Source organism: Scomber japonicus, chromosome 9, assembly GCF_027409825.1.
Source record: "Scomber japonicus isolate fScoJap1 chromosome 9, fScoJap1.pri, whole genome shotgun sequence".
Lineage (NCBI taxonomy): Eukaryota > Metazoa > Chordata > Actinopteri > Scombriformes > Scombridae > Scomber > Scomber japonicus.
The window spans coordinates 32915896-32926133 of NC_070586.1; the positions used below are offsets into that span (position 1 = coordinate 32915896).

Here is a 10238-nt window from a genome sequence, read left to right on the forward strand (position 1 = left end):
ATGGTCTTATCTAGACAGCTGATGGATGTAGTCACTAATCTTTTGGAGAGAAGAGCGTGAGAGAGAAAGCGAGAGAGAGAGAGAGAGAGAGAGAGAGAGAGAGAGAGAGAGAGAGAGAGAGAGAGAGAGAGAGAGAGAGAGAGAGAGAGAGAGAGAGAGAGAGGATGGGGAATTGGAAATAGGGAGAGAAACATGACAGTAAATAGTCTTTATGCACAACCCCTCTTGAGAAACTGAAGGGCTGATTCAACGCTATTATGTAAAACACTTACCTTTTATAATCACATTATATAGAGGACCTTCTTCAGTCTATCAATTGGAGTAAATTACCTTCCATATGTGCTCTGACACATTTTCAGGGGAGCCACTATGGAAATGATGTTTTCCTATTAGATAAATAAACAAGGGACATCAAGCCCTCCATCGCAGTTACTGTGTGGCAAATCAAAACCAGATATTACTTGTTCATTACAAATAGCTCATCAAGCAAGTGTGCCCTTCATAAACACATTTCAATAACCACATTTTAATATTGGCTCTAACACCAAGAGCAGCAAGCGTGTAAACAACTACCAATCAAGCAATGCTCTGAAGACTTGAGAAATTCACATAACACTTAGACCCAATCACGCCACAGTCTCATGCTTTAGACATTTAACACTTGTTCCTTTTATATAACATCACCACACACATGACTAGCACATAAAGTGTGTTTTTCACAATGGAGGTATTTGGTGAATGTGATACAGGAGGATCTATACTGAGCTGACCAAATATTGTGCTCATATTCTAGCTTAGCAGGGGCTATAAATAGACTGTTCGTGTTCACACAACAGCCTCTTTTTTACCACCGCTGGATATATTTGGCAGCTTTTGTGATCAAGAGGCAAGCGGAAGAATGAACGACAAGAGAGAGAATGTCTATTAAAAGCATAGGCTCACCTCCCACTCCTCCCTACACTAACATGCTCGACTCCAGCTCAAGGATCATGTGGACTGGTAGTGGATTTCTATGTGCCTGTTGTTACGTTGCCTGTTTCTATTTTTTCTCACTGTGCTAAATTCGTGAATGTGTACGGCCTTGTGTGTACCATCTGTGACCAGCAGGATATAAACATATAACCATCTTCCTGATCACAGGAAGTAACATCTGTGTGACTGCGCAGACATTACAGATGATCAATGACTCTCTATAGATGCCATCTAATATTTATACCAGAAAGAATGTGACTGATGTTGCTGTATACTTCAAGGATCATCTGTGTATTGTTGAGCAGCATAACAGAGGCCAAGCAGCATGTACATGAGCTCTGGTATCACTGGCGACGTGATGCAGGAGCAGCTGGCTTGTAAACGTGGGATGATGACACGAGCGAAGCATTAGCTGAGGTGAGCTTTCACTGGCACCTGCTGATCCTGGGGCTGTGAGAGTCATTACATCAGTGACACATGTTCCTGCTGTCTGCTTAGGATGATGTCACAAAATGTCCTGTTTGTATCTGCTGTATTTGGAAACGGCAAGGTGGCATGTTTGAGAAATCATTCAAACTTTGCAGAGAGATTCCAACACCTTATCTGCCCCGTGTTCATGTCTCCTGAAGGTTAAAGGAGCCAAAATGTATGGAATGTATTACCCTCCCATTTTGTAAACGAAAGTACACAAGAGGCTACTTTTAACTGACCAGTAGTGTCCTTTTAAGTCCAATTAATACTTGCAGTATTTTACTGCAATTTTTAATTATGTATACCTGTAACTATGTGTTTGTAATTTTGCTACAGAGAGAATGCCACTTTGCAAGCCCCTTAAGGGTTTTTCAGCAATTCTCCCTCATATTCCTCTGCATTTATTATTACGGTGTATTTTTGTAAATGTGTAAATAAACAAAAAATAAAAAAGCGTATTTGTCTGTGTTCGGGCTGCAAACGTTCCGGCACATGGGTGTGGTTTCATCTTATTTTAACTGTTCACTTGGGTGGAGGCGAGAGTTTTGGACAAAGGGAGTTAGTATGGCTCTGATATTTGTGGTTGACCGACGTCATTGTCACAACATTATCACATCATATCACATCAGATATTGTTTATAATTATAGTGCAACAGCTGCTTTCAGTCTTTTTTGTTTTCAACCAATAAAAAGTATTAAACTTCATCTGTACGTGTTACAGATACAAGCCTACCAAGTCTCTCAGCTGCCTTTTTTTTTGGATAGTCGTTGCTACACCATCTAATGAATCTCATATATCTACAGTATATGTGCTGAGACACTAACAACACTATGTGATTTAGTGCTGTGTGTTGAGATCTTCCACAGCAGCGAGCCCGTGGTAAAGTTGGTGGTTACAAGGAGTCTTCCTAAGCATGAGGCACCAGATGGGACCCAGATCTGGCTGTTTTCCTCCCAGACTCGAGTGCTAGCTGACTGCCCATAATGAGCCGATGAACAGACTGTGCAGCTGGGCTCCTCCTCTGCAATAATTAGCTCACTGAAAGCAATAACTATACTTGCTCATTACAACTACGTGAAAGGCAGGTTTGACCACCAAGCTGGCCTACCTGAATTTGCTGAACATTTTGACATTTTTTCTTCCTCGCTTTTGCGAATGTGTGCGAGCAAATATAACTACTGTACCTTCGATCAGAAATATACCGCAGTTATAGATAATTTATGAGAGCTCCTCGACAACACAGCGGCAACATTAGCAGAGGGGAGTCAGCTTCAAACCCAGTCGAGGAGCTCTTTTTCGTGGGTTGAATAATGTGTGCTGGGGTGTGAGTCAGAATTGTTGAAGAGGAGGAGGAGAGTGGAGAAAGGTTGCATCCCAGTCATGGTGTTGCTCTACATTCAGTCTGCAGGGTGACCAGGGGCCAGTGCTACTGTATGGGCTGTAGGCAGCGGTGAATCACAGACTTGTTGGAACACTGTAATGGCATAGATTCTCCTCTAAAAAAAAACTCAAAGTCCTGTCCTGCTCCCCTAGTTTGATCTCTCAGGTCACCCCCCTCCGCATACACTAAGAGACACTTTATGCCTATTGTCATGACAACAACTAATTAGTAATACCACAGTCATGCACGTAAGATTGAGTGCTACGGGCTTGTGCCGGTGCTTCTCTGATTTAAATGTGGTTTCCCAGCTCCATAGTTTCCAGCTAAACACCGCCGGGGCTTTGAAGATTAGGAAGGTTAACCCAGGCCAATCCGTTAATGCAGCCTCTCTAAAGAATCTGAATTTAATACTATGACACCATACATTTTTTACAAGTGCATTATAGGCCTAATGCATTTGCATGGGTGAACATCTGAATGCATCTGAATATATTTTAATAGATTAAATGATTTTTTTTAGGGTAGTTGGAAGATCGAATTTCTACACAGGTATCAGTGCAGGCTGGTAGTACTGCTAGTGGTCTTATTCATGTGTTTGCACCAATAGAGACACAGGAATACAAACACATGAGTCTAAAATAAGTCTGTTTCATGAGCTATTAAAAGGCAGAAATCCCCTCTGCCACAGTTAAAAAACTAGTACAGCTGATTCCTCTAGACCAACAGTTTCCAATCTGTAGGTATATATGGTGTTATGTTTATCCACTGGTATGTGTTGCAATAGAAGTCAACCAAAGCTCCAACCAGCATAATGTATCAACCTTCCAATGGCAAAATTATTATCCTTCATAATAGGTGGCCAAAATATCGCGGTAAAAACCCTTTCAGATATCACTGACACCACCGATGCTACACACCTGCCCCTCAGAGCTCTCTCTCTCTCAGTGGAGCGTTTGTGCTGGTGAGTTGACAACATGACAATCTCTAAAAGTATGCTGAGCACTTGGGAACGCACTTCAAACATCCAGTCAATCATTACATCACAAATCCAAATGACACAGAGGATGTGTGGGCTTCTGAAGGAGGCTTTTGGGGGGGATATGACACTTGAGGATATGAAGCGGTAGAGCTCTCTCTCTCTCTCTCTCTCTCTCTCTCTCTCTCTCATCATGGCTCGCGTTAGCATTGACGGATCTGCTCTGCGGAGAGTTGGTTTTGATGACTCGTTCCCTCTGTGCTGTCGGCCACCAATTTCTACTGCCTCCACACAGGTAACCACGGATTAAAATAAACACTGACAGATGTGATTGCACAGTCCACCTGGCAAACTTCTATCCACTTACAAAACAAAAGAAATATAGCCTAAATCTATGTGTAATTCTCTCAATCTATCCCACAGTCTTAATATTTTGTTTTGTCCTTCTTGAACAGTCCTGTCAGTGCTGTAATTTGTGATTCAGCTGAATGAGTGCCAGAGAAAAGCAGCGAGCTTCCTTCACCTCATCTGTACTCTTGGCAAAACCTGCTGTTACCATAGAGATACATTCTTCCAACCACAGTCTTCATCTTGTCATACTTTTTCCTACTGACTTTGAGATTTCAGCTTTCCTTCTGAGCTCAATCTCAACCCAAACTCCTCGAACTCGGCTTACCGACTGAAAGCTTAAAAGTGAACTGAGATCCTTTGTTTAAATTCCTGAAAGATCCGGATAAACTTTGTCTCAAAACTTCCTCTGCCTGGGTATAGATTAATCGAATGTGTGAAAATACACGAGGTAGTCTCATTATGATCACATGAACACAGTGGTGAGTTTGAACGCCACCCCGGGGAGTGATAGCCATCTGTATGAGTGTATGGTACAGTAAGCACAGCGATGAAGAGAGACGGGCAAACAAAGACACAGCATTTCAGTGTCGTGACCAAGAATAGCACTCACTCCTGATAGATGAGATACAGCTGCTGCAGAAGCTTGCTGCAACCAAAGCTATCGCATCATAAACAAATCCTCAGCTGTAGTGTCAGCCAGTCAATCAATCAATCAATCAATCAATCAATCAATCAATTCATCAGGCAATAGTTCTAAACATGCAGATGTGGGGAAAATATTGCATTGTTGCAGTTCCGAGCTGTTAAGCAAAGACACTGTTTTCCTTCCTTCCTTGACCCAGTCATCCCCTTTACCCCCTTTCCCTTATGTTAAAACAGTACAGCACTTACTCAGAGGCAGCTACAGTTGACAGGTTTTCCTGCAAAGCTCCTTAGACGCGGCACCTCCTCGTCCAGTAAGCCCGTTCATGTGGGGTCTCCCTCGGAAGCCACCAGCCGGAATGAGAGCTTCGCTGGTTCATCAAATTCAGGGATGTCATCCTCACTGGGGAGAGAGCGGAGCCGAGGGGAAAGAGAGATGCGCTGTGGCAGGGCAGAGAGCTGTGAGGCAGCGAGAGCGACTGGAGATTACTGCTTACAGAGAGATAGAGAGGAGGAGAGAAAGGGAGGGAGTGGAGGGCTACGAAGACATTGCATTGTAGAGTAATGCAGCAGACTGGTGGTGATCACATACTGTAGAGAGAGTGAGAGGAAGCTCTCGTTCTCTCTCTCTCCCTCACTTCTCTGTCATCGGCTCACCCTAACCACCACCCCCCACCCCCCACCCCCCAAACTCTTTCTTGCTCTCCCCTGTACTGCAGCAGCCGTCACTAATCACACTAATGAATGCAGCTTGACACTGTGTGAACAGTCAGCGTCCAATAGTTACAAACTACTATACTGTGGGTTCATGACAGTTGCTTCCTAAATTGTGCAGCTCATTAGTGACTAAATACAATGACCCCTGCACCTGCTTTTAATGAGCGGCAGTGCTGCAGTCTAACAACTGGCACAACAAGGATTTCATTACAGTTAAATTCTGCTTTCATCTGCAAGTCAACAAGAATGAGAGCAATTAAAAAAAAGAGTTGAAATTTCTTATTGAAAGAAAGGCCTGCAAGCATTGAAGAAAATGTATTGTTACAGTTATTCACATTTCATTGATTCTTTTCAGAGATTGACAAAACCCGATCTTCAAATAAGAGTTAATGCTCAATACTGTCACAATTATGGGTTTACACTTAAAATATGCCTGTTTCTTTTTACTCTTAGGTAACAAGAGCTTTCCATGATGTATCATAATCCTGTACAATCATAATGTCACTTAGACCACTCCATCCATGGCTCTGTATTTCTGTAACCACTTATATTCAAAGTGATCACTGTGCCTTGTTGTACAGACTATACTGCATGCATACTAGACAATCCTCTGTAATAGCACTATAACAGAGTACACTGAGGTACTGTAACAGAATGTACACAGCAACGTCGCAAAGTAAAGAAGTCAATTGAAATATTATTGCCCCAGTGTAAACAGTAACACTGCATGTCATGTCACAACCTAACAAGGTCCCCAGTGTCTGACACACTACTTCAGCCTCACCTCAATTAGCTTGTTTTTATGCTAATGTGGGCCAAGTGACACGTCACTGTGATACTGACTTGCAAAGTACACACACGCACACACACAGTCATATTACACACTCAAAGTAACAGATGGCAGAACCTGGCAAGCAGAATTATGTCAGTCAATCAATGAGTGTGAAAGTAATCAGTGGCCAACATAGAACAACTACTTAGTGACTGTTAATTAGAATTTTTACAATGACTGTAGCACTAAAAAGGCAGGTGAAGTGTAATTTGCATAACAAAAGTGTTAGTGTCTTCGTACCTGTGACCTATGCTGGCCTGAGATCAGATTACACCTCCACCATCTCACCTTCATCTCTACCCCTTCCTCCTTTGAGGAACTGATTGAATTTGTCTCTTTTTTTGCACCTTGACTCTGGTGCTTTAATGGCATTTTTTAGCTCTGCTGCTTCAGACTTCTTTGACTCTGACATGTGGCTCTAATACAGTAATCTGGAGAGAAAATCTGTGTCTGGACAAGCACACATCCAGGAAGAGCCCTTAATGAAAGACTTCCCCACAACGACTCAGGATGAGGTCATCACCTGCCAAAGAAACAGAATATCTGCCCATAGCGTTTCAAAGGGACCCTAACCTAATATCTGTGTAGAGAGAAGCCAAGAAGTTTTCTTTTGGATCTTTAAATATCCTTGATGTAATAATGTGCAAAGTCTTATAAATAGACACTACTTTGAGCTTCCACATAATGCAGCATGTTGTTAGAGGTGAGGTATATGACTGCTTTCAGCCTGATACTTGTTTAAACCTCTCACTGCCACTGTACTGTACCTCCTGTCTCTACAGTAAAGTAAAAGCAAGTGTATCAGTACAGGTTACAGTTCCTAATATAAAAATAATCTTTTTAAAGTCTGCATGAAGTATACTCAACACTATGAAAGCAACAAAGTTCATTTAAAGACAGTTTTTATATAACATTGTGTCATTTAGTATTTATGGTTTACTCACATCAGTATGGAACAGGGTGAATTTTCACAGTGATTTTGAGTACTGGGTTGAGGCAGAGGCATCATACTGATGTTACCTAGCAACAAGGTATTGTATGTGTCTAAGGCCGATCCTGGTCTAATTCTCAAGTAAAGACGGAAAATTACAAATCCTTTTCACTGGGTTTTCACTCACCATGAGCTGAGTCTAGGACTTTTACAATCACTTCCCAATCATTTCTGTTACAAGCAATTACACTCTTCCTGCAGTGTGAAAATACTATACAGGTATTGTTTTTTGTATGTGCTTTGTTCCTGCAAAAATAACAAATATTACTTATTTTAGTAAACCAAATAGTGTAGTATGACAGAAGTATTTATCAGAGAGAAACTGAAATGATCACACAGACCAGTACCTCTTGAGCAGGTGTCACAAGCTTTTCCAAGAAGTAGCAGTGTAAAAACACTGCCATCCACTGGCAAAACACTGAAATATCCTCTTCTCTCTCTTCTCTGTTCTGACATGTTGATATAAGGTTAGGGCTATTAAGAGAAAAATACTGCAATCTAGAGGGTTTGAAGAGCCTGGTTTTGTTACATAACAGGCAGCCAAACCTTGCATTAGTTGAAAAAAAAAAAAAACGGCAGAGTCATGCTTGTATGACTAAGGGTTGGTGTTACATAAGAGCAGTACACTCAGTACTGGAAAGAAGCTGCACTAGATACTGACAGTCAAGTGTCACTACTAAAAGGAGCTTAATTCACAGTTTGAGGGAATTTAAAGTTGCTTACTCACTCTGTAAATCACACGAGTACTGCATGACAATATGGAACTCAAATTTGCTAACAAAGCTTTTGATGTTGTTGACAATCTATCACAGGCCGAAAGCTATTCATGCTCTCAGAGGGAAAATGTCTGTGATTGGTTGTAAATACTGAAGCTCGGTAAACAACTGTACTACCGCAGATATTTACAAACGCCAATTTTTTTCACATCCTAACCATAACCACTCAGCAACACACAAACAGCAGCTTCGTATCACATTCTGATCTGATTGGTTTTTTTTTAATGCTATGCAGTGTAAGGGGGCTGTTTTTGTTTACCAATCATTTTGAAGGATGTGGGTGTAGTATATTTTTCTCCCACAGAGGGAGCTATAGTCCATAATATGGAGCAATAAAAAGTAGTATCAAGAGGAGGAAAACCAGTGTGATTAAAGTATATTATATTGGTGTTTGTTTAACATTCTCAACATTGAGCTTCATACAATGCCTCCCACATGTATTTCATAGACCAAAAAAGACATGAAACTGTACATCTTATTGTCCTTAAACATGAAAGGTTTTTATTGTATGTCACTGAGGTTCTTTTTGTTTATGTTGTTGTTATAACAGTAATTGTTTCTATAAATATTGTTTGGAAAATAAATGATAATAAATATATATCTTGTACAAACTGTACATGATGATATAATGTGTTTTGAGGTGTTATGTTCTCATCACAAAGGTAGTTCTTGTTGTTGTTTTTTTACGACTCAACACAGGCAGCATTACACTAATAAGGATAATGCGGACTGTTACATTCATTCAGCTTAGTGGTTTATCAAAGCAGTGAGGTTTTGATGTGCTCAGAGGAAATCACCCATTATCTACGTACTGCGTGGACCCCCTCGGCCCCTGAAGCTAGGCGACGGTGGACCAGCAGGCTGTGACCCACTTCTTTTGTGCCTTCACTTTATCAGCTCCAGAGGCTTTGTTTGTAATCATTCATCGCTAATACCCCGCCCCCAACATCCTAACCCTTCATCTCCACCCCTTCATCCCTCACACATACATATCGGTACATCTGTGAGGAGCTTTACTGAGTAAATTAATTCCATGACCTTTGACCCTAATTAATGCCCTGGCCCTAAATTAGCCTCTTAAAATGGTTAAAAAAAACAGTTTTTAATTTGGAGTGTTTCTTTATTTTATTTTCTCCTTTTGTAAAATTATGAAGTCCATACACACTTCAGCAGTTAGCAGTTTTTGGGAGATATTTATACTGTATATACATTTGATGAATATAACTTGAATTGTCTTGATGTTGCTGTCAGTCATTTGATCCCAATTCCTAACAATTTTGCTTCTTGAGGCGGTATACTATCACCTTTATCTTTGGATAAAAACAACTGGAAGCACATGCTTTTGAATGGAACACTAGCCAGAGGGTATTTTCCTCATAAAAAGGAGGCATAACTAACTGTTAAGGCCAGCGAGACATTCCCCCTCACATGGAGTCATGTACATTTGTCACGGATGCAATTATCTTCCTTAACACTTGTTTAGTAATTGTACATATTTGAGTTCATTCTATTTGATTCACATCAATATAGATAGTACATAACAGTACATAACATACATTCTCAAATAAAATATGCACAATAAACAAGAAAAAGAGAGATATGAAAGCGACTGCTGAGTATTTAGATATCTTCCTTAAGATCTGCAATACCACAATGTAAAAATACTTAACATGTAAAATCCTTTATCTAGTATAAATACCTGTTTATCAAGAAAAATGTAGACTACTAAAGCTAGTTACTCTATTTAACAGTAGAAGTACTCATCCAGAGTGGTGACCTCTTTATAAAACGGGTTTAATGTTGTAGCTAGCTGGTGAAGGTGAACTTATTTTAATTACTTCTTATGCTGGTTGGTATATTTATCAATTACAGAGCTGTACTATCTGCAAGATAACTAGTAACTATAGCTGTCAAAGAAATGTAGTGGACTAAAACCTCAAATGTCCCTGTAGTGAAGTATAAAGTAGCATAAAATGGAATCACTCTAGTAATTAAAGTACGAGTACCTCAACACCATTCTTCATGGAGAATATGTACAAGTGAAGATATAAAATGCAATAATAAAAAGGTCTAGCATGAAAGACGGTATGCATACAATTGCAGGGAGAAATGTAACATTAATATTAAG

The 10238-nt window shown here is 40.4% G+C and overlaps 1 protein-coding gene across 1 annotated transcript in view; it reads right to left on the reverse strand.

Annotated features, from left to right (window-relative positions):
* The window catches only part of LOC128364974 (citron Rho-interacting kinase), a 33711-nt gene extending 32276 nt beyond the window's left edge, over positions 1 to 1435 (reverse strand). The window contains exon 1 of the mRNA XM_053325592.1: positions 1304 to 1435. Within this exon, the coding sequence (XP_053181567.1) occupies positions 1304 to 1435 (132 nt within the window). The remainder of the gene's footprint in view (positions 1 to 1303) is intronic.
* Between the last annotated feature and the right edge of the window lie 8803 nt (positions 1436 to 10238).